Below are 23915 nucleotides of genomic sequence, written 5' to 3'. Positions count from 1 at the left end.
CCTGTGATGACACTGACCAAAACTTTGTGGGCCCTGTGCTCCGAGTGGGTGCTGTTGCTCATGGGGGACCACGGTGGGGGAGCCGGGAGGTAGCCACTCAAGTGCCCTGGCCGTGAGGCCCTGCACACACGCACACCCCTCGGGCCTCTCCCTGCAGGATGTGCCCAGGTTCTCCGGAGATGCCCAAGGAGCGCCAGTCAGGGACACACTAGTGAATCACACTGACATGGTTTTTCCATGACTCTTATGTGTGAATTTGTGTGTTCAGAGCAATGCTGTGTGTGAAGACTTCGTGCACGTGGATGAGCCCTGCCTCAGCCTCCCTGTCTGGGATGTAACCGAGCTCCGGGAAGCGAGCCAAGCACACACACATAAAGCCCAGGTGCTGAATCAGCTCATGGCCGTCCTGGTGGGAGCGCTCAGGTGTCATCTGGGGTAACAGTCCTCGCTCTGTGAGGCCTGGCTGTGAGGCTGTGGGCGGCTGTCTGGGGGCCTGTGCTCTCACCAGAGCCCCTCACACCCCAGGGAGAACCAGCCCCGGTGGGAGGCCTCCCAGCTGCAGGAGCTGTCTGGGATTTGGTCCACTGGCTGCAAGGCTGTGGGAAGAGGGGCCTCCGGAACAGCTCCAGCTCCCCTGGTGCAGGTGGGGCTGCCCACGGGGCAGGAGAGGCGCTGTGCTCAGCTGTGCCCGTGGCCCACATGCAGCCCTGCTTTTCCTTACTTAGGGTTCTCTTTTCTTAGAACATCTTTAGGGTTGGGGTTCTGAGATTCATGGATCTCCCCCTAAAACAAGTCAACAAAGTAATCGGCACAACAGATTCTGCCCATCACCCAGCGATGGCGTGACCCTTTCAGCAGGGCCAGGCAGCCCCGGGCCCAGAGCTGCAGCAGAGGCAAATGCAGCTCCCACCCATCAGAGCCGATAGCCTAGGCCGGGGTGATGCGCTGAGGCCCGGCAACTACTCCTGCCTCCTGCCCGCGTCCCTGACTGAAGTCCAGGCACACGTCCACAGTGCTGGGACTGAGTGGTCCTGGCGGAGCACACGGCCTACAAAGCCAAAACATTTACCCTTTGGCACTTCACAGAGCCACGTTTGCTGGCCCTGGAGCTAGTCTGTCCCATCTTTAAAATGTCTGGTCTTGGGCTGCTGCTGTCTGTGGGAGAGACTGCGTAAGGGGTTTTAGAGGATGCCGTTTGAGTGATGGCTGCAAGGACGTGCCGCCATGTGGTCGGCAGGTGGTGGTTGGAACCGGCACTATGGGAACAGGCAAACTGCCTCTTCCTAGAGTTGCTGGCAGTCGTGCAGGAAGAAACGAGGGTGAGGGTGGCAGCAGTGTGCAGTGCTTCTCATCCCAGCCATCAGGCTGGCGTGCCCACTCAGATCCGAGCCACGGGCACCTAGCTGCCTGGCTGCCCACTTTCCCTGGGTCAGTCTCATCATAAAAACCCTCTGGACCATCTCATTTCAGTAAATGCAGGTGTGTTTTAAAACACTGGGCTTCAGGTAAAGTCAGTCCCCTTGCCTTCCACTTCAGCTGAGGCAGCAGCTGGTGTCCCTTCCCAGGAGCCATCAAGGCCCAAGGAGAAATCCTGAAAAAGAGCTTTCTGAAGACTTCAGAGAGCCACCAAAGATTTGTGGAAACACAATCCTAACGAGAAGAGACTTGTGTAAAGGTGCCGAGCTGAGGAGCCAAGATCCTGGAGGGGAGCCTCGGGCCTGTGGGCAGCATCCCAGCCCCAGTGAGGGGCTCGTGCACAGCCAAGGGGCACCCCATGCAGGGAGGCCCCTCGAGGCATTAGCTCAACCTTGATTGCACAAGGTGGCCTAACCCTGTTCCACCTCATTGCCCAGAGGAAGTTTTCTTTCAGTGAAGAGATCAGAGCTTCTATAACTCTACACACACAGTCTGACCATCAACAAGGGGTTATCAGACAACCCTAGGAAAACGGGGCCAGAGGCTAATAGGTGGTGAACGGGTCACAGAAACACAGTGGCCCAGGGGCCAGTTTTCAGACTCTAACTGTGATGAATACATTCAAGAAATGGATGAAAAGGTGGAGGATGTCACCAGACAGGAAGAATCTGTAAAACAAGAACATCCTAGAACTGAAAACTACAATAATAAATTAACCATTCAATAGATGGGTCTAATATCAGACCTAGATGGGAGGAAGACAGATGAATAGAAACCTCCAGACCGAGGCGCAGGGAGGGGCAGCATGTAGCAGAGCCATGGGACCCCAGGGGGGGGCGGCGAGCAGAAGCACCGTCTGAGATGGCATGTCTGAGGGCTGGCATCAGACAGCTGGCAGCAGACAGCCAACATGGCTACCTAGGTACAGCACAGTAAGGCGCTCGGACAAGAGGCAGGAAATGGGGAAGGCAAAAAGCACTGACCGGTAGAGGAGCAATCCAGCCAGCAGCTGGTTTTTAACAGAAACAGTGGAAGTTGCAATTGTGGAATGGTGTCCATAAAGTGGGAAGAATAAACTGCCAGTCTAGGCACCAATCCCAGTAGATACCCCCAAAATGGGGAAGAAATGAAGTTTTCAGGCAAAACGAAACAATTTGTGGCCATCATACCTCTCCTGAAATCCATGCTGAAGGGAGGGAAGCCACCCCATATGGCAGTGCAGTAATGCCAGGGGAGTGAGGGCACCCTGGGGAGGGTAGCAAGGGGGACGGCAAGGTGAGGATGGCCGTATAAAACAATGTCTTTTAGGGTTTGCGGTACAGGGAGACTTATGGGAAGGGGGGGCACAAGGCCCTGTGCTGCCCCGTGAGCAGTAAGCGCATGAGCTTAAGATAGGTGTGACCTCTGAGATAACACCAGAAGTGGCAAAAGTGTTTAAGGAACTAATAAAGCAGAAAATGGGCCTGCAAATACTTTCATTAATCCAAGAGAAGTTAAGGGAGGACAAGCAGATGGGACAAATAGTGAGATGGTAGATTTAAACTCGAACGCATCAGCTGTTACATGAAACGTAAGTGGAGTACATGTTCTCAAAAGCACCTGTCAGATGGTGAGATGCCATTACAAGACACAACTGAGGACACGGTGGGTGGTGGCTGGCCCAGCGCTGGGCTCCAGGCAGGAGGCATTCCTGCAAGGGGGACATTTCTCAATGATGGTGACCAGTTTAAGGGAAGATACAATCCTAAATTCCCTACACGTGCCAAAAAACACACTGCAATAAACAAGAAAACCCCTGTACCTTTACATACCATTTCAGACTATAGAAAATCAAAGTTAAAAATTTGAAATCTTGAAGAAGACAGAGGGGTGGAGGAGTGGGAGGAATGCCTTACTTAGAAAAGAACAAAGATAAGAATTACAATAGACTTCTCAGAAATCATGAACTGAAGTACTTAAAAAAAGAAAAAGCCCACCAAGATAGAATTCTATGCCATGTTAAATTATTCTTAAAAACGAAATAAAGACCCCACAGCCAACATCATACTGAACAGCGAGAGGCTGAAAGCTTTTTCCTCTGAGATCGGGAACTAGACAGGGATGCCCACTCTCCCCACTGTTATTCAACATAGTACTGGAGGTCCTAGCCACGGCAATCAGACAAAACAAAGAAATACAAGGAATCCAGGTTGGTAAAGAAGAAGTTAAATTGTCACTATTTGCAGATGACATGATATTGTACATAAAAAACCCTAAAGCTCCACTCCAAAACTACTAGAATATCGGAATTCAGCAAAGTTGCAGGATACAAAATTAACACACAGAAATCAGTGGCATTCCTATACACTAATGATGAACTAGCAGAAAGAGAAATCGACAAAACAATTCCATTCACAATTACATCAAAAAGTATAAAATACCTAGGAATAAACCTAACCAAGGAAGTGAAAGACCTATACCCTGAAAACTACAAGACACTTTAGAGAAATTAAAGAGACACTAACAGATGGAAACTCATCCCATGCTCTTGGCTAGGAAGAATTAATATTGTCAAAATGGCCATCCTGCCTAAAGCACTCTACAGATTCAATGCAATCCCTATCAAAATACCAACAGCATTCTTTAACAAACTGGAACAAATAGTTTTAAAATTCATATGGAACCACAAAAGACCCAGAATGGCCAAAGCAATCCTGAGAAGGAAGAATAAAGCAGAGGGGATCTCACTTCTCAACTTCAAGCTCTACTACAAAGCCACAGTAATCAAGACAATTTGGTACTGGCACAAGAACAGAGCCACAGACCAGTGGAACAAAATAGAGAGTCCAGATATTAACCCAAACATATATGGTCAATTAATATATGATAAAGGAGCCATGAACATACAATAGGGAAACGACAGCATCTTCAACAGCTGGTGTTGGCAAAACTGGACAGCTACATGCAAGAGAATGAAACTGGATCATCTAACCCCATACACAAAAGTAAACTCCAAATGGATCAAAGACCTGAATGTAAGTCATGAAACCATAAAACTCTTAAGAAAAAAACATAGGCAAAAATTTCTTGGACATAAAATGAGCAACTTCTTCATGAACATATATCCCAGGGCAAGGGAAACAAAAGCAAAAATGAACAAGTGGGACTATATCAAGCTGAAAAGCTTCTGTACAGCAATGGACACCACCAATAGAACAAAAAGGCATCCTACAGTATGGGAGAACATATTCATAAATGACAGATCTGATAAAGGGTCGACATCAAAAATATATAAAGAGCTCATGCACCTCAACAAACAAAAAGCAAATAATCTAATTAAAAAATGGGCACAGGAGCTGAACAGACACTTCTCCAAAGAAGAAATTCAGATGGCCAACAGACACATGAAAAGATGCTCCACATTGCTAGTCATCAGAGAAATGCAAATTAAAACCACAATGAGATATCACCTCACACCAGTAAGGATGGCCACCATCCAAAAGACAAACAACAACAAATGTTGGCAAGATTGTGGAGAAAGGGGAACCCTCCTACACTGCTGGTGGGAATGTAAACTAGTTCGACCATTGTGGAAAGCAGTATGGAGGTTCCTCAAAAAACTCAAAATAGAAATACCATTTGACCCAGGAATCCCACTTCCAGGAATTTACCCTAAGAATGCAGCAGCCCAGTTTGAAAAAGACAGATGCACTCCTATGTTTATCGTTGCACAATAGCCAAGAAATGGAAGCAACCTAAGTGTCCATCAGTAGATGAATGAATAAAGAAGATGTGGTACATATACACAATGGAGTATCATTCAGCCATAAGAAGAAAACAAATCCTACCATTTGCAACAACATGGATGGAGCTAGAGGGTGTTATGCTCAGTGAAATAAGCCAGGCGGAAAAAGACAAGTATCAAATGATTTCACTCATAGGTGGAGTATAAGAACAAAGAAAAAAACTGAAGGAACAAAACAGCAGCAGACTCACAGAACCCAAGAATGGACTAACAATTACCAAAGGGAAAGGGACTGGGGAGGATGGGAGGGAAGGGAGGGATAAGGGGGGAAAAAAGGGCATTACTATTAGCATGTATAATGTGGGGGGGAGGGTCATGGGAGGGCTGTACAACACAGAGAAGACAAGTAGTGACTCTACAGCATCTTACTACGCTGATGGACAGTGACTGTAATGGGGTGTGTGGGGGGGGACTTGGTGAAGGGGGTAGCCTAGTAAACATAATGTTCTTCATGTAATTGTAGATTAATGATTCCAAAATAAATAAATAAATAAATAAATACTTTCTCAGACAAAAATGAGGGAATTTGTGGCCAGTAGACTGCTTTGCAAAAAATATTGAAGTTCTTTAGAGAGAAGGAAAATAATATAGGTCAGAAAGCCATATTACAAAAAATAAGGAACAGCACTAAATAATAATTTTTAATTTCTTAGATTCAAAATATAACAGTTTGTTCAAAATAGTAATACCAACAATGTATACAATAACATATGCTTATGTACATATGATATATATATGCTAACACATAAGTGAAGTGAGTACCAGCAGTGATAGTGGGTGGGAGGGAGGAATTAGGATTATTTCATCATCTGAAGGTATTCACATTACCCGTGAAGTAGTGCAGTGTTATTTGAAAATGGACTGGGATCCAGTGTAAATACGTATTGCAAACTCTAGGACAACCACTAATAAATAAATAAATAAAAGTAAAAAAGTATGACCAATATGATAAGAAGAGAAAACAATCATATAAAATGCTCAATTAAAAAACAAATTGTCAACACAGATCAAAAAGCAAGAGCTAACTGTATGCCATCCATAGGAAACCTATTTTAAATAGAAAGACACATATAGATTAAAAGCAAACAGATGATAAACTGGACAACCTAGAAGAAATGGACAAATTCCTAGAAAAATATAACCTCCTAAGACTGACCCAGGAAGAAACAATCTGAAGACCAAAGACCAACAATGAAATTGAATTGGTAATAAAAAAAACTTTCCAAAAACAAAAGTCCAGGACCTGATGGCTTCACAACTGAATTCTACCAAACTAAAAGAAGAGCTAATACCCATTCTTCTTGAAGTATTCCAAAAAGTAGAATAGGAGGGACTTCTAAACTCATTGTATGAGGCCAGCATCACTGTAATACCAAAACAAGGCAAAGGCACTACAAAAAAAGAAAATTCTAGACCAATATCCCTGATGAACACAGATGCAGAAATCCCCAACAAAATATTGGCAAACTGAATTCAAGAATACATCAGAAGGATCATCCATCACGACCATGTGGGATTTATTCCATGGATACAAGGATGGTATATTCATAAATCAAATCATACACCATATTAACAAAAAGGATAAAAATCACATCATCTCAATAGATGCTGAAAAAGCATGTGACAAAATGCAACATCCATTCATGATAAAAACAAGATGGGCAAAGAGGGTATTTATCTCAAAATAATAAAGGCCATATATGATAAGCTCACAGCTAACATCATATGTAACAGCAAAAAGCTGAAAGCTTTTCCTCTTAAGACCAGTAACAAGACAAGGATGTCCACTCTCACCATGGAGGTCTTAGCCATGGCAATCAGACAACATAGAGATAAAAGGCATTCAAATTGGTAAGGAAGAAGTTAAACTGTCACTATTTGCAGGTGACATGATACTACACATAGCTCTAAAGACCCCACCAAAAAACTGTTATAACTAATAACTGGATTGAGCAGAGGTGCAGGATACAAAATTAATACACAGAAATCTGTTGCATTCCTATATACTAAAAATGAACTAGCAGAAAGAGAAATCAGGAAAACAATTCCATTTACAGTTGCATCAAAAAGAATAAAATACCTAGGAATAAACCTAACCAAGGAAGTAAAAGACCTGTACCCTGAAAACTATAAGACACTCATGGGAGAAATCAAAGAAAACACAAATAAGAAAAAAATCTATCCCATGCTCATGGATAGGAAGAATTAATATTATCAAAATGACCACCCTGTCCAAAGCAATTTACAGATTCAGTGCAATCCCTATCAAAATTCCAACAGCATTTTTCAAAGAACTAGAACAAATAGTTCTAAAATTCATATGGAACCATGAAAGACCCCAAATAGCCAAAGCAATCCTGAGAAAGAACAGCAAACCTGGAGTACTATGCTCCCTGACTTCAAGCTATACTGGCACAAGAATGGACCCAAAGATCAATGGAATATAAAAGAGAACCCAGATATAAACCCACACATATATGGCCAATTAATACATGATAAAGGAGCTATGAATATACAAAGGGGAAAAGACAGCCTCTTCAAAAACTGGTTTTGGGAAAACTGGATAGCTACATGCAAGAAAATGAAACTGGATTACTGCCTAACTCTATACACAAAAAGTAAACAAAATGGATCAAAGACCTTAATGTAAGACATGAAATCGTAAAACTCTAGAAGAAAACATGGGCAAAAATCTCTTGAACTAAGTATGAGCAGTTTTTTCCTTGATATACCTCATTGGGCAAGGGAAACAGAATGAACAAATTGGGACTCCATCGAACTAAAAAGCTCCTGTACAACAAAAGACACCATCAGCACAACAAAAAGGCAACCTACAGTATAGGAGAATATATTAGTAAACAATTTATCTGATAAGGGGTTAACATCCAAAATATATAAAGAGCTCATATGTCACACCACCAAAAAAACCAAATAACCTGATTAAAAAATGGTCAAATGACCTGAACAGATGGCCAAGGCACACGAAAAGATGCTCCAACTTGCTAATTATCAGGTAAATGCAAATCAAAATTACAAGATACCACCTCACACCAGTCAGAATGGCCACCATCCAAAAGACAAGAAATAACAAGTATAACAAGTGCTGATGAGAATGTGGAGAAAAGGAAACCTCCTACACTGTAGTGGGAATGTGAATTGGTGCAGCCACTGTGGAAAGCAGTATGCAGGTTCCTCAAAAAACTAAAAACAGAAATACCATACAACCCAGTAATTCCATTTCTAGGAACTTACCCAAAGAAAACAAAATCCCTTTATTGAAAAGATATATGCACCCCCATGTTTACTGCTGCATTATTTATAATAGCCAAGATATGGAAGCAACCTAAATGTCTACCAATAGATGAATGGATAAAGCCATGGTACATATAAACAATGGAATATTACTTGGCCATAAAAAGAAAAGAAATCCTGTCATTTGCAACATGAATGGACCTAGAAGGTATTATGCTCAGTGAAATAAGCCAGGCAGAGAAAGACAAATACCATATGATTTCACTTATTTGTGGACTATAAAAACAAAGCAAAACAGAAGGAACAAAATAGCAGTAGACTCCTAAGACAGAGAAGGGATTGGTGGCTACCACGGGGGAGGGACTGGGGTGGGTGGGTGGCTGGGTGGAGAGGTTGAGGGAGATAAAAGGGCACCAAAATTCTCAATCATAGTATAATTTGGTCACAGGGATGGAAGTGTAGCATGGAGAATATAGCCAATGATTCTTTAACATCTTCTATGTTGACAGATATTAGCTGTACTAGTGGGGGTGAGGATTTAATAATGTGGGTAACTACTGAACCACTGTTATAAACTTGGAAGTAATATAATATTGTATACTAAAAAAAAAAAAGGAAACAGATGGAGGAAAGTATACCATGTTAACACTAATCAAAAGAAAGTAGGAGTATCATAGCAGATTTCAAAATAAGGAAAGTTACCAGAGATAAATAAGGGTATTATATGATGATAAAAGGGTCAATTCTCCAAGAAGACAAAACAATCCCTGATGTGTATGTAACTAACAACAGGGCAGCAAAATATTTGATGCAAAAACTAATTGAATTATAAAGAGAAAAAGATGAATCACTATCATAATTGGAAACTTCACGTCTCTCTCAGAAAAGGTCAGGTCAAACATGTGTAAAATCAGTAATGACATTGAACCCAACACTACCATCAATCAGCTGAACAGAGTTGACATACAGAGACTATTTTGTAGAACAATAGCATAATATACATTCTTTTCAACATCTCATGGAACATTAACTAACATAGACCCCACTCTGGCAATAAAGCACATCTTAACAAATGTAAAAGAATAGAATTCGTACAATATCTGCTGTCAGACCACAATGGAATTAAACTAGAAATCAATACAAAAAGATAACTGGGAAATGCCAAAATACATGGAGATTACACAACATACTTCAAATACCACATGGGTCAAAGAAATATCAAGAGAAACTTAAAAATAATTGGAACTAAATGAAAAAAACACACGACTTATCAAAACTTGTGGGATGCAATGAAAGTAGTGTTTAGAGGGAAATGTATAGCATTGAATGTGTATTCAGAAAAGAAGAAAAATCTAAAATCAATAATTTAAGTTTCCACCTTAGGAAATTAGGAGACTAAGAGCAAATTAAGTCCAAAGTAGGCAAAAGAAAAGAAGTAATAAGAATTAGAGGAGAAATAAATGAAATTGAAAATAGAATGAATAGAGAAAAATCTATGATTCAAGAGCTGGTCTTTTGAAAAGATTAACAAAACTGATAAGCTTCTACCCAAGCGGAAAAAAGAAAAGGACACTATTTATTAACAACAGAAATGAAAGAGGAGATACCACTACATATCCTAATGATATTAAACAGATAGAGGAACACTGGGAACATCTCTCTGCACACAAAGTCCATAAACTGGATGAAACAGACCAATCTGTTTCAAGAAACATAATGTACCAAAAGGCCTACATGAATAGATCCTCTGAATAGGCCTGTATCTGTTAAAGAAATTGAATCAAGAATTAATAACCTTCTAAAACAGCACCAGGTACAGATGGGTTAACTGGTCAATTCTACCAAACATCTAAGGAGAAATTATAGTAATTTTCTACATCTGTTTCAGAGGATAGAAGCAGAGAGAATATTTTCTAACTCATCCTATGAGGCCAGCATTACACTTACTACCAAAACCAAAGACATCACAAGAAAAGAAAACTACATACCAAAATCTGTCTCAAACATAGATGCAAAAATTCTCAACAAAATATTAGCAAATCAAATCCAACAACTTATAAAAAGAATTAGATCCAACCATCGTGGAAAGCAGTGTGGAGGTTCCTCAAAATGCTCAAAATATTACAAACCATTTGACCCAGGAATTCCACTTCTAGGAATTTGCCCTAAGAATGCAGCAGCCCAGTTTGAAAAAGACATATGCACCCCTATGTTTATCGCTGCACTATTTACAATAGCCAAGATATGGAAGCAACCTAAGTGTCCATCAGTAGATGAATGGATAAAGAAGAGGTGGTACATATACACAATGGAATATCATTCAGCCATAAGAAGAAAACAAATCCCACCATTTGCAACAACATGGATGGAGCTAAAGGGTATTATGCTCAGTGAAATAAGCCAAGCAGAGAAAGACAAATACCAAATGATTTCACTCATATGTGAAGTATAAGAACAAAGAAAAACTGAAGGAACAAAACAGCAGCAGAATCACAGAACGCAAGAATGGACTAACAGTTACCAAAGGGAAAGGGACTGGGGAGAATGGGAGAGAAGGGAGGGATAAGGGTGGGGAAGAAGAAAGGGGGTATTATGATTAGCATGTATAATGTGGGGGGGCATGGGGAGGGCTGTGCAACACAGAGAGGACAAGTAGTGATTCTACAGCATCTTACTACGCTGATGGACAGTGACTGTAATGGGGTGGGGGGGGGACTTGGTGAAGGGGGACCCTAGTAAACATAATGTTCTTCATGTAATTGTAGATTAATGACAACAAAATTAAAATATATTAAATAAATTGAAAAATTAAAAAAAGAATTAGAAACCATGACCAAATGGGATTTACCCCAGGTATGGAAGATTCATTCAAAGTTATAAACATCATTAATATAATCAATCAGATCAACAGGCTAAAAAAGAAAAATCACATGATCATAACAATAGTTGCAGAAAAAGCATTTAACAAAATCCAAACCTCTTCATGAAAAAACACTCAGAAAACTAGGAATAGAGGGAACTTCTACAACTTGATAAAAAAATACATCTACAAAAAGCTTACAGCTAACATTACACTTAATGGTGAGAAACTTGCAGCTTTTCCACTAAGATCAGAACAAGGCTTATATCCCCTCTCAACACTCCTTTTCAACACTGAACTGGAAATTCTAGTTAATGCAATAAGACAAGAGAAGGAAATGAAATGTATACTGAGTGAGGAGGGAAAAATAAAACTACTCTTGTTTGCAGGAAAATGTGTATGTCTGTGCAGAAAGACCGAAAGAACTGACAAACTCCAGAACTAATAAGCAATTGTAGCAAGGTTGCAGGACACATGGTTAATACACAAAGGTTAACTGCTTCCCTATATACCAGCAATGAACAAGGGGAATTTGAAATTAAAAACAAATACCATTTTCATTAGCACCCAAAAAGGGAAATACTTAGGTGTAGATATAACAAAGTTTGTAGAAGACTTACATGAGAAAAAGAACAAACTCTGATGAGTTAATTCAAAGAACTAAGTAAATGGAGAGATATCCCATGTTCATTGATAGGAAGACAATATTGTCAAGATGTCAGTTCTTCACAACTTTATCTATACTCTATGCAATCCCGACTAAAATCCTAACAAGTTATTTTGTGGATATTGACAAACCAATTCCGAAGTTTATATGGAAGGCAAGAGACTTGGAACGACCAACACAAAACTGAAGAAGAACCACATTGGAGGACTGTTATTACCCAACTTCAATCCTTACTCTAAAGCTACAGTAATCAAGACACTGTGCTTTGGCAAAAGAACAGGCAAAGAGATCAATGGAAGGGACTAGAGAGCCCAGAAGGACCCACATGAATATGATCAACACCATGGTCTTTGGCAAAGGAGCAGAGGCAGTGAAAGGGAGTAAACAGTCTCTTCGACAAGTGGAACAGGAACAACTGGACATCCACCTGCCAATAAGAAGAACCTAGACACAGACCTTACACCCTTCACAGAAATTAACTCAAAATAGTTCATGGACCTAAATGTGAAGTGAAAAACTATGAAGATCAAGAAGATAACGCAGGAGAAAACATAGATGATCTTGGGTATGGAGATGACATTTTAGATATAACACCCCAGGCACAATCCATGCAAGAAAGAATTGGCAGCTAGAGTTTCCACCCTGTAAAGGACACTGTCAAGAGAATGAGAAGAGAAGTGACAGACTAGGTGAAAACATTTGCAAAAAACCACATCTGCTAAAGGACTGTTACTTAAAACATACAAAGAACTCTTAAAACTCAACAGGGAACAATCCGATTGATAAATGGGCTTAAAGGCCTTAACAGACACCTCACCAAAGATGTACAGATGGCAAATAAGCACAGGAAAATACACTCCACATCATGTCATCAGGAAAAATGCAAATTAAAACAATGAGATATTACTACACACTTATTAGAAAGGCCAGAATCTAGAACACCGACAACACGAAGTGCTGACAAGGACGAGCAGTCATTGCTGGTGGGAATGCAAAGTGGTACAGCACCTTGGAAGACAGTTCAGAGGTTTCTTACAAAACTAAACATATTCTTATCATACAATCCAGCAATCATACATGGTATTTACTCAAAGGAGTTGGAAACTTATGTCCACACAAAAGCCTGCACAGATATTTATAGCAGGATCATTTGTAATTGCCAAAACTTGAAATGCAGAAGTTCAGTTTGTAACTTCAAGTCTCTGAGACAAAGATGGACCTTTAATAAGTGGACAGTCATTTGGAAAAAGATAAAATAGGCCTACTCCTCACACTGTATGCAATAATTTTAAAGGATCAGAGGTCTTTATGCAGTAACAAAACCATACAGGTACTGAAAAGAAAACATGGCTGAGTTCCTGAGTGGAAAGAGCTTCCTACTATAATGCAGGTAAAGAAAAGACTGATAAATGTGAAAATAATAAGCGATTTCCAGACGTTCCAGAAAGTGCAACAGAGCACATGTGGGCTGCCAGCTTTTGTGTAATCAAGAAGGGGAAATAAAGCGTACAGGTATTTGCTTATTTTACAAAGAGAGACATGGAGGATGATCCAGAACACAGTGACGGTAGTCAGAAAACATGAGCACAGACAGGAGGGAGCAGCTTCCCCGGGCGCGCTCTATGAATCACTCTGGTTTCTAGAAGCACACGATGTCCTGTTAACTATAAAGGGTGGGAAGAAGCATCCTAAGACTGGAAGCAAATGGAAAGAAGTGAGCGAACCCAGCTGCATTTCAAATGGACAACACGCTGCACTGAGGGGTGAGGGCTGAGCCAAGGAACATATAAACACAGCATTTTACTATAAATCTCCAATCATGGGGAAGGGTTTGAAGAATGCAAACAAATGTTAACCTCATTTTAGTGGGTTTGTTTTCTGCAGTCATATGGCAAAGCAATTCTGAACTGTTTACATTTTGAACAGATACATTGACATTGCTGTGGTCAGGATTTCTTGCTTGAAGATGGGACCTGCAGTGTGGAATGAGGGAAGCAAAGAGAAGTTCGTGGAGGAGGGGTGGACCAGAGGTATCAGCACTGTGCTCCCACGTGTGCATGTGAGCATGCCCGTGGGGGGGGAAGGGGCGCAGGCATGCTATCCCCTCGTTCTGTGAACAGAAAGGGCCAAAAGGCAGATATCCCAGTGGCAATGAGCACACTTCACACCCAGATCTTGGTCTCTAAAACCAGCCCCCACCAAAAGGAGGCAGGACTCCTTAGAGAGATGGACAGAGTGCCCTAAGAGGATCCTGGGCTGGCCACCTGGTGCCAGAGGTAGAGAAGTGCTTAAAGAATTACCAGTGCTGAGGCATGTCACAGGACAGAGCAGCCAACCTCCTCAGGTAAATCTCGCACAATTTTCACACCAAGATCAGACAGGAATGACCCCCAGACCCTTCAGGTCCAAGCAGCAAGCCACTCCCACATCCCCACAGTCAATGACAAGTATCTGAATACCAGTAAGTTATAAACAAGCAATAAATGCTCACTTAATAGGTAATAGGCAAATAAGTACTGTGCTGAGATAAGCGGGGGAAGGTGGAGCTTGCACATACCGACTGCCAATTGCCAAGGGGCCCAGGCAGGATCTTCAGTGGGTGCTGACCAGGAGAGCAGGAGGTGCTCTTAGTCTGAAGGTGTCTGCACACTGCTATCCATTGCAGTTGAAAAGTTAGTAAGTACCACGTGGCAAAGGCCCTCACCACCTTCCTAGGACACACTGAGGCTCAGGGGTCAAGGCCATAATGTAAGGAACTCACTCTCAAATGGCAGTCTTTAGGCATGTGTCCATGTGCACGCCGCATGTGTGCATGTAGTATGTGGGCACGGTGCACCTGTGTGGTATGGATGCTGTGCACAGGTGCACATGCACAGGGCTATGTGCATGGTGTGCACGTGTGGCATGTGCACTTGTGCTGCGTGGTGAGTGTGCAGTGGCACCCAGTTCTCTGCTTCGTCTTCAGTGCGTGGTGGTGTCAGATGCACTTTGGGTACTTAATGCTTACTCAGTGGTGTAAACGGGCCAAAATTATCACTGAAAAATGAAATCTAAGTGAAGGCAGTCTCTGGACATACCATGTATCCTAAGATCACTAATAAGGAACATTTAAAAATGTTTATTCCCATTCTTTTCTGAACACATTTATCTCTTAAAATTGCATCTGAAATGCAAGGCAGGGCCTGTGACCACAAAGGATGTGTCCTGTAACTCCAAACACCATGGTTCCACGTTTCCACCCTCAGAGATGCACTGCTTTCCTGAGGGAGTGCTGTTAGGTGCCCCCAGAGGCCAGGAGCACCAGTGTTGCTGTGCCCAAGAGCAGACCCAGGGGATGAGCCTGCTGCCCCCACTGCTGTCAACAGCACTCAGTCTGGATAACAGACGGCATCACACAGCACCCCTGGCTGCAGGGCCTGTGTACTGGGTGTGGCTCTGGCTGGGCCTGTGGGAGGGGTGAGGCCGCGGTCCTTGCTTCTCTGTCCTTTGTGTCAGGATGCTGGCGGAGCCCCCCGGGGTTCAGAGAAGGACTCTGGACCCTCCTCCTTAGGAAGGCATGGGGAGTCTCTCCAGAAGCACCAGTTTTGTCTGCAGCGTGATGTCAAAGGGAGGCAGCTTGGTCAGGTTCAGACTCACCCCAGTGGTGCCCGCGATGCTGGCCAAGACCCGGTGTGTGTCCCTGTAGAGGGCCAGCCGTGCGGGGGCCGCCTCCACGAGGAGGTGTGTGTAGGCCAGCATGTGCCCTGACCCCGGCTCCACATCTTCCCGCTTTTCGTATCTGCAAGAGAGCACGGCCACTGTTCCTGGCCCCTGGGTGCGCACAGGGAGCTGGTGCCACCACCTGAGGCCACAGCATGGTGAGAACATACCTCCAGGCAACATTGACCTCCAAGAACCGAGACACGCCTGTCTGCGCAGCAGCCACATCGATGTGTAGCATGACATCTGTGGAAAACCACGTCTTCTCAGCTAGAGCCACGAGGCGGGTGCCTCTGGGCATAGCTGCAGCCGGTCCGAACGCAGCCCTGGGCACCCACCTGTTGAGGGGGGCACCAGCTCGTGCAGCCGCTGCATCGCCACACCACCAGGATAGTTGAAGTGGGACACATACAGGGCTGTGGCCGAGTACATGGCATTCACCACGAGGTGTCCTATCACAAGGAAGGACCCCACTTTATACAGCCAAGACTTCTTGTAATTGTTCAGCCTGGAAAAGAGCAGCGTGTTTCACAAAAAGGGTATGGGAACAATAAAGGGAAAAACACATCATCGGGAACAGGACCTGCCGTTCACCAAGTCACAACAAGAGCTCATCTCCAGACAGACACATCATGAGGGAGGGCGGGTGGAAGGCCACCTGGAAGACTCTCCATTCTAGACTGGCATCCACTGAGATGTCAATTTAGAGGCTGTATTAGATTCCTGAGCGTCCCACATTATTAGAGCACAAATCCTAAGGGCTGTCTGGTTCATAAATGAAGCCGAGGAGACATGGCTGCTGCTATGCCTCAGTGGAAGAGCTGGACGCTAAAACTGTGAGGCCCACAGAGGCAAGAAAATTGACTATCTGGTCCTTCGCAGAAAGGTCTGCTGGCCTGTACATCCGGGTCAGGCCCTGCTCAACTAGGCCTTGGCCTTGGCCTCTAAGGACTGAAGACCCTCTGCACAAAGGATGTCACCCCCCCACTGAGAGGCTGGAGCAAACTCTAATATCTTCACTAGCCTCCAGGCCACACCCTTAGGGTAGCCCCGACCGTTACAGGCCTGCCTGAGAAAGCTCCAGGCAGCCAGGAGATCTGCTGCATGTTCCGGCCAGAACGTGGGGTGGGCAGGGGGCTGCTGGCATTCCACGAGCAGTGACTTCAGAGAGCCTGCAATTATGGATCCCTCCTCTGCCCTTTGAGGTGCAACTCTACACCCAAATCTTTCCTCTAGGACCTGGGGGCCGTCTGAAATGCCAGCATGCCAGGTGGGGGGTCATGCTGGCTCAGGTCCCCGGTCGCTGCAGCAGCAGAGGCTCCAGCACACATTATGGCTGCCCGCCAGAAGGGTGCGCCCCGGAAGGTAAGGGCTCTGGGCTGCGCTCATGCAGGACCCCTGCCCTCCCTGCCCTAGCCACCCTCACCCCCTGAGCCAGTGCTGACCTAGCTGGCATTTCCGTGAACAAGGTCCTCCTCCCCATTGGCCCCTGTGGCTGCCTCAGGCACCCCGCAGCACGCTGAGCCGGATAAGGAGAAGCCCAAGCGAGAGGCAGCAGCACCGAACTGCAGACCAGGCCTGTGCCGGTGCAGGGACAGGCCACCACCTGCCCTTAACGGGTGCTCTTTGGAAGGTGAGAACACAGGGGACAGCCTGACCCATCCTGGCCCCAAGGGGGCCACTAGCAGGGGCTGGGTCACAGGGCCTTTCTGTCCTAGCTGCGCCCATGTGCCCCAGCCCAGCCGAGAGCCGCTGTCAGCTTCCTGTCCCGCCGCAGGCAGGGGCCGGCTCTCTGCTGAGCGATGGCCCCGCCCTCAGCCCAGGCAACCCCTCCTCAGGGGCCGCCCACCCCACCTTAGCTCCGCTGCGGGTCATCTCCCTGCCTCCGCACAGGCTGAAGGTACTTCCTGAGCTTCCCTTTCCTCTGGCTGTCCTCCATCATACACTGACCACACGGGACTGCCCCGAGTCCCAGGCCACCCTGCACTCGGCTACCTCCTAAGTGTCCACACCCGAGTGACCCGGCCCCGCATGGTCAGCACAGCTGTGAGCATAATAGCCTGAGACGTGCGTCCGATTAACCGAGGACAGGGGCCAACCAAGTGGAGCCACTGGTTGGCACACAGCTGACCCCGTCCTGGCCTTAGCCCAGCAGCCACTGCTGTGGAGACGGCAGGGGCCCTTCCTTGACACGGGCACCCGGTTAGATACATCTGTTCAGCTGGGAGGTCATCCCCCTTAGGAACCAGGAGACCCGCGTCCACGAGCCCTGGCAGGCAGCGCTCCCAGAGGCACTCACAGGGAGGCGCAGCCCCTGGCGGCCACGATGTCAAGCACGGGGAGGACGTAGATGATGAAGCGCAGCTCCTTGTGTGGCAGCAGGGAGTACAGGGCCACAAAGCCCAGCGAGGCCAGCAGCAGAGGGCGGGCCCGCCTGTCCACAAGGCCCAGGGGCACGAAGAGCAGGCTGCAGCCCAGGCCGCGGGGCAGGGCCGAGTAGAAGTACCACAGCAGCGGGGCGGTCTTGGGAGAGGGTCAAGGAGTCCACGAGTCTGTGAGCCACTTGAGCGCTTGGGCCAGTTAGCTGGGCGGGCAAATGACACGGCCTCCAGGCCTCTGGTGGGCGCGCAGACGCCCTTCCGCCAGCTGGCCAGGACTCAGGCGCTGGTGCCAGCATTGGGGCAAGCGCCGGTGAGCAGGCCGTGCGGCGGCCTACCATCTGGAGCACTACCCAGAGGTCACGCCGTCCCGTGCAACCCCCCTTCTGTGCCCTCTCCCCCCGTGGGTCCCTACCCCATGCACTCCCATCAGCTGTGGGCAGCCGGGAAAGCTGCTACCCGAATCCCACCTGGTCTGCTCCAGGCCACCTCACAGACACTTGAAGGATACCCCCCAGTTGGAACTTTTGTTCAGGACGATGTTGTACCAAAGCACCTTTCCTTCCGGCCATACAAGATACCGCCAAAAATAGGAGTCCACTGCGACTGTCAGGCCTAGTAAAACAGAAAAACAGAACCAAGTTCCTCGGGGAGGCACACAGCCCCAAGGGAAGACCTCACTGCTGCTGGGGTAGCGACCATGCTGGAAGCCTCACCCTCATGGGAAACGTCCCCCAGAGCAGCCCCGGCGGCACAGAAACCACTAGACACCAGCAACTTCATGGGAGATGCTGCTGCGCCAGGCCTCTGCTCCCCAGGGCCCCCTGGGCCGGGCATGGGGACTGGCTCCCCCACCGGCAGGGCCCTGGAAGAAGCCCACGGAAGGTCTGGACAAGGGGGCAGCGGGGCAAGGGGAGCTGCCACGCAGAGTGCTGATGCTGTGAGTGTTAAAACCAAACCCGCTCAAATGCCATCTCAAGAACAAGACAGCATGGCCACCGTGGCCACGGCAGTTCCGACTCACCTAAGCAGAGGGCCCCGGCCGGCACAGCACAGCGCAGGGCCGCCACCACGGAGAGCCTCCTGGTGCGCAGTGCCAGCAGCAGTGGCAGGCCCAAGTACAGGCTCAGCTCAGCTCGGAAGATCAGGATGGCGAACGCCGAGAGCCGGATGAAGCGGGCCCATTTATGCTGCAGCCAGGCTGTGAGGGCCACCAGGACTGCAAGACGGGCATGGGCAAGGCCACCGGCTCGCGGCAGGGTCCCAGGGTGCTCCTGCAGACCCGCGTGCCTGGCTCCCCATGGCCAGCAGCCTGTGCCAGGTTTCCCCCAGCACCTCAGGCTGCTCGCTGGGGCCACCTGGGCCACCCCACTCCTCCCTGTGCACCCGGGCACTCAGCATGCCCTGTAGGCTCCTGCTGGCACACCTCTGCCTTGGTAGGCACAGATCCCCCCAGGCCTGCACTGTCCATGGCCTCCCCGCCTACTTACACTGAGCCTCCCAGAGCACAGCAGCCCCCACTCTGCCTGGGGCACCCCAGGACACCCGGACAGAGCTGCCAGTGTGCCCCGCACTTCCTGTCCAAGGACCAGCTCCACCCTCGCTCAACCCAGTCACTCCAGGTCCTACACAAGGGAAACCCTCCCAGTTGGCCTCTGAAACATGCATGTGCCCACCCATGCCACTTGCTGGAAAGTGCATCTCAATCGGGCACTGAGAACAGAGCCCCTGCTTGCCATCCCTGGCTACCCTGCCGCTGGGCGCTTCTGAGACCGAGTAGGGAGCAGCCTTCATCAGGCAGAAGTGCTTCAGTTGGACACCCACTCACCTATGACCTGGCAGGAGTGCCCCAAGCCAAGCCAGGACATAGGGGGCCTTCGCTGGGTCTCACAAGCACGCGGGCAGCTACGTACCCACGGGCAGGGCCAGCACATTGGGGAGCGTCCGTGTGCAGTAGAACATCAGGTGGAACTGCGTGGCTGTCACCCAGCAGAACATGGTGGCTGCCGTGGTCCCAAACTGCCGTCTGACTTCTTTTTGTAAAGTCCAGATTCCAAAAATCACACTGAGTCCGAGGACGGCTCTAACTAAGCAGATGACAACATGTGTGTGACCAGCAGTGTGACAGATACATGGCCGAGTCGGCCTCTGAAACTGTGTCCCCGGTGCTGGGTTAGCAAACAGGCGGCAGTGAAACAACACTGAGAGGGAGTCGTCTGTGGTATCAGAAAGGGATGAGCATGGGCAGTGGGCAGCTGGCCCCCACCCCTGCCCCTAGAGCTTACTGTGACCCTGTGACCCCAGGCAGCTGGGATCTAGGGATACAGGCACCAGGCGGGGCAGGCAGTGTCCATACAACAGTGTGGCCAGCACAGCACTAACACCAGGCCCCGCCACATGGCCGTGGCCTCCACGGCTGTGGTTACTGAGGGCCAGTGCTCAGACGTGGCCCCCAACTCTCCAGCCTGGGCTCTGACACGGCGCTGTCCCTGTGTGACCGAATTTCCATTTTCTGATCTGACTTTCCGAAGAGCAATGCTGCTTCCTCCTCAGAAACTGGTATGTTTTTAAAGCTTTCCAGACAGGCCAGGTTGTAAGGACATGTGGGACAGTTGAGGGAATCTGAGTACCATCTGGGTATGGATGCAATAAAAATGTACTGAAATGGAAAAATGGGGTTTGTTGGCTAAAAAATAAGATCGTGCTCAGTATGTACAAAATGGTCTAAATTTGGCTTTAAAAAATATTCAAATGGGCAGAGAGAGACCCAGAAGGACCTGCACTAAAGTGCCCAGTGGTGACCTCTGGGCAGGGGATGAGGCCTCCATGCAGACAAGCTGCTGCACTAACTCAGGGCCACCTGGAGAACCAGGGTCTCCAGGGAGGCTGCTGGTGACCCCTGCCCGCTGCACCAGCCTGGGGGGCGAGGCACCCGCACCTCCGTTCCCAGTCGCAAGGGTGGAAGCAAGAGGTGCTCTGTCGCCCATTCCCAGGTCCCATCCTGGAAAGGGCCGTCTGACCCAACCAACGCTCTGACTGCCATGCTGAGTAGGCAAAGACAGCTGAGACTCCAACAGATGGACACGCCCAGGGAAGGGAACCTCAACCTGGCTGAGATCACCTGATCTCACTACAATCCTTCCTTTTGTCTTCATGTAAGACCCCTTACCTATGAGCTGAGAATAAAACTTGGATGCTTCCAACAGCGAAAGCACATACACTGCCGGGCTGGAGAGCGCCGCCATCACCACTGGGCCAAGGAAAGTCCTGGGGACCACACCGGGGAACGTGTGGTGGTCATACTGCAGGGAGAAGGGAAGTCAGCAAGGCTTGGAGTCTGGGCCGCAGGAGGTCCTGGCTGCGGGCGCTCACCTGCCCCACATCCAGCCGGTGGTAGAGCAGGTCGTGCACAGCCTGCAGGTTGAAGCTCTCTTCCACTTTAGAGTAGGGGCAGGTGACCAGGTGGACGGCGGCTACTGCAATCAGCAGCCCCAGCAGCCAGTGCTGCCTGCCCAGTCCTGATGGCCTTTTCCCAGCCATCCTGCACCTCAGCGCCGTGTGCCTCCCTCTGTAGTCGCACGTCTGCTCCGGAAGCACTTGAAAGAATGGAAACAGGTTCCCAAGACTCAAAAATCACGCTTGAGTTAGCATCCGGGAGATCTAGGTGAGGGGGAGAGAATTCCTGGGAACTACCGTCCTGACCTCTATAATCTAAAAACACATCGAAACAGAAAGTTTAAAGATAAGCCATGCTTGAGAAGCTTTCATATTTTAACCAGCTACCTTGTGCTTCACGTCCTGAACGTGAACGCCTGGGTGGCAATAAGCCTGAGGGATTCAGACGTGCCTGCAGTGCAATACCCAAACACCAACCAGTGACTCTTGGGGGAACCTATGGCACGAAGTCTCCTGAGAAAACAATGAACACGTCCAGCGCAGTCCTACTCGTGGAAGCCCTAGACCCTTCAATGTGGGGTGGGGAGCACGACGGCAAACTCTGCCATGTTTCTGGCTGCTCTTACAACACGTCTGATTTTATTTGATTAAAACTATAGAGAGGCCAGAGGCAAAAGAAGAGAGCTGAGATGCCTGCCATTTGCTAAAGCTACTTTCTGACTAGAGGTAGATTTAAGAAGTCCTTACTCTCCCAAGCAAGCGAGGAATCAATACATGGAGAGAGCCACACAGACTGGTGGGGACGGGGACCCTATCTGACGTGGTGGTTGTGAGGTGGGGGGAGGGCAAGGACTTCAGAGCCTGACCAGAGGGTGCTGCCGGGCAGGAAAATCCATACTCAGTTTTCTCATAAGCTGGGTGGTAAAGCGTGTGTGCACAACCTGGAGCCCCCCTCCAGGCCCCAGAAGGACATGCAGCCCCTGAGATGCAGTGTCATTTCCCTTCTCGAATAAAGCCACTGGAATGGAGAGAGGTGCAACTAGTTTGTCTCCCTCTTTCTAGACGGTAACCTCGAGGACCTAATTTTTCTGGGTTTTTGCTCCCACAGATGTGAGGCCAGAGCAGAGGACGGGCTCTGGTTACCCAAGGCTGCTCAAACGTGCCACCTGCTGCAGGCAGAGACGGGTGCATAGCAGGTGCTCCAACAAACTAGCTCAAGAAGAAACTTGGCAAAAACTAAGTTAAGCATGGATGTCCTCACACCAGCCTTCGTTTTCATTCAAACGACGACAGTGCTTTAATTTGCAGTAAAGCCGAGGAGACCATGAAACATTCATCCACTACCCTCCATTCTTCTTATTGTTGAGGGGAAAAAAAGGGTTTAAAGAAGTAGGAAGCGTCTCTAGAACCACACCGTTGGATGTGTGTGCTGGGAACCCGTGCAGCTAAGCTCACGGCTGTCCCGGGCCAGCTGAGGACGGGGGGGTCCCCACAGACCCCACTCCAGGCCCTGCCCAGAGGGGCTGCCCTGCAGGAAAATCCATACTGTTTTTCTCACAAGCTGGGAGGTGAAAACGGGCGTGCACAACCAGCAGCCCCTCCAGGCCCAGGAACTTCTCACCCAGACGCGGGCGTGCTCTCCGCTGGGGACCGCGCGACACCGGCGGGCAAAGCAGCTACTGGGAAGGCGGCAGCAGCTCTAAGCGCGCGGGGAGGCCCCGGTCAACGCGCCACCGGCGCTCCGCAGGGTGAGGGACGTCTGTCAGCACCAGCCCACCTTCTTACCCCTGTCAATTCGGATTTTAAGGCCTGTGCTGCAACTGGCCAACTCAGATATTCAAATTATTAATCTTTTGGCTGGAAACACAAGTGCTCTGGTGCAAATCAGGCCAGAGAAACCTTCTGGCAGGAATGTCTCCCCCCAGGTAATGCTCATTTTGGTTCCGGAGTCCGTCACGCGGGCATGTGGAGAAATGCAGATTCCTGGGCCCCCGAAGACAAGCGGTCAGGGCCCAGGCGCGGCCCCAGGTCCCCGGTGAGGAGCCCGACCCCGGGCGGAGGGGCCCGGCGGCCGTCCCGCGACAACACGCAGGGTGAGACCGGAAGGGGTCCCCGGGAAGGGGTCCCCGCCGCCCGCCCGGCTCTAGTCCCCGCCCCGGCGGCAGCCTCGCACGCTGACCTCGCGCAACCGCGGCGGCGTCCGTCGCAGCGCAGCCTCCAATGGCTGCCCTCGGCCGGAAGTGGGTGCTGGAACCTGAGGCCTGAGGCGAAGCCCTCGCCCGAAGCGAGCATGGCCGCCAGAGCGCGGCCGCGGCCGGGACGGGGCGCTCCGCCCACCCCGAGTAGAGAGGGCCTCCGCGGCTGCTCTCGAGGCCAGCTCGGCTCTCCACGCCCCGGGTCCCCGCCCCTCCCGGCGGGACGCTGACCCGGGGCCTTCCTATTGGTCGCTTCTCGTGGCGAGCC

The 23915-nt window shown here is 48.4% G+C and overlaps 1 protein-coding gene across 3 annotated transcripts; it reads right to left on the bottom strand.

The window, feature by feature from the left end:
* Window positions 1-15082: 15082 nt before the first annotated feature.
* Window positions 15083-23842, bottom strand: ALG12 (ALG12 alpha-1,6-mannosyltransferase). Of its 3 annotated transcripts, none has more exons than XM_036906655.2 (10): window positions 23632-23842; window positions 21429-21652; window positions 21226-21358; window positions 19970-20143; window positions 19081-19275; window positions 18568-18671; window positions 17978-18201; window positions 16017-16186; window positions 15849-15924; window positions 15083-15567 (listed from the first exon to the last, which is right to left on the bottom strand). In XM_036906655.2, the coding sequence occupies exons 2-10, from the start codon at window positions 21594-21596 to the stop codon at window positions 15471-15473; spliced, it is 1341 nt and encodes a 446-aa protein (XP_036762550.2). In that variant the 5' UTR covers window positions 21597-21652; window positions 23632-23842; the 3' UTR covers window positions 15083-15470. The 3 variants fall into 3 exon arrangements, with proteins under 3 accessions (XP_036762550.2, XP_036762549.2, XP_036762551.2); XM_036906654.2 differs by having other exon boundaries at window positions 15380-15757; window positions 23632-23839; XM_036906656.2 differs by lacking the exon at window positions 19081-19275 and having other exon boundaries at window positions 15380-15757; window positions 23632-23840.
* Between the last annotated feature and the right edge of the window lie 73 nt (window positions 23843-23915).

Source organism: Manis pentadactyla, chromosome 10 (assembly GCF_030020395.1).
Source record: "Manis pentadactyla isolate mManPen7 chromosome 10, mManPen7.hap1, whole genome shotgun sequence".
Lineage (NCBI taxonomy): Eukaryota > Metazoa > Chordata > Mammalia > Pholidota > Manidae > Manis > Manis pentadactyla.
This window is presented reverse-complemented; position numbering and strand designations above follow the sequence as displayed.

Coding starts and splice junctions, on each gene's coding strand:
- ALG12 (XM_036906654.2), bottom strand. CDS start 21,596: ATGGCTGGGAAAAGGCCATCAGGACTGGGCAGGCAGCACTGGCTGCTG. Junction 18,672..19,080: donor GGCCGGGGCCCTCTGCTTAG/GTGAGTCGGAAC, acceptor CTGTTTTACTAG/GCCTGACAGTCGCAGTGGAC. Junction 15,758..15,848: donor GAGGTCAATGTTGCCTGGAG/GTATGTTCTCAC, acceptor GCTCTCTTGCAG/ATACGAAAAGCGGGAAGATG.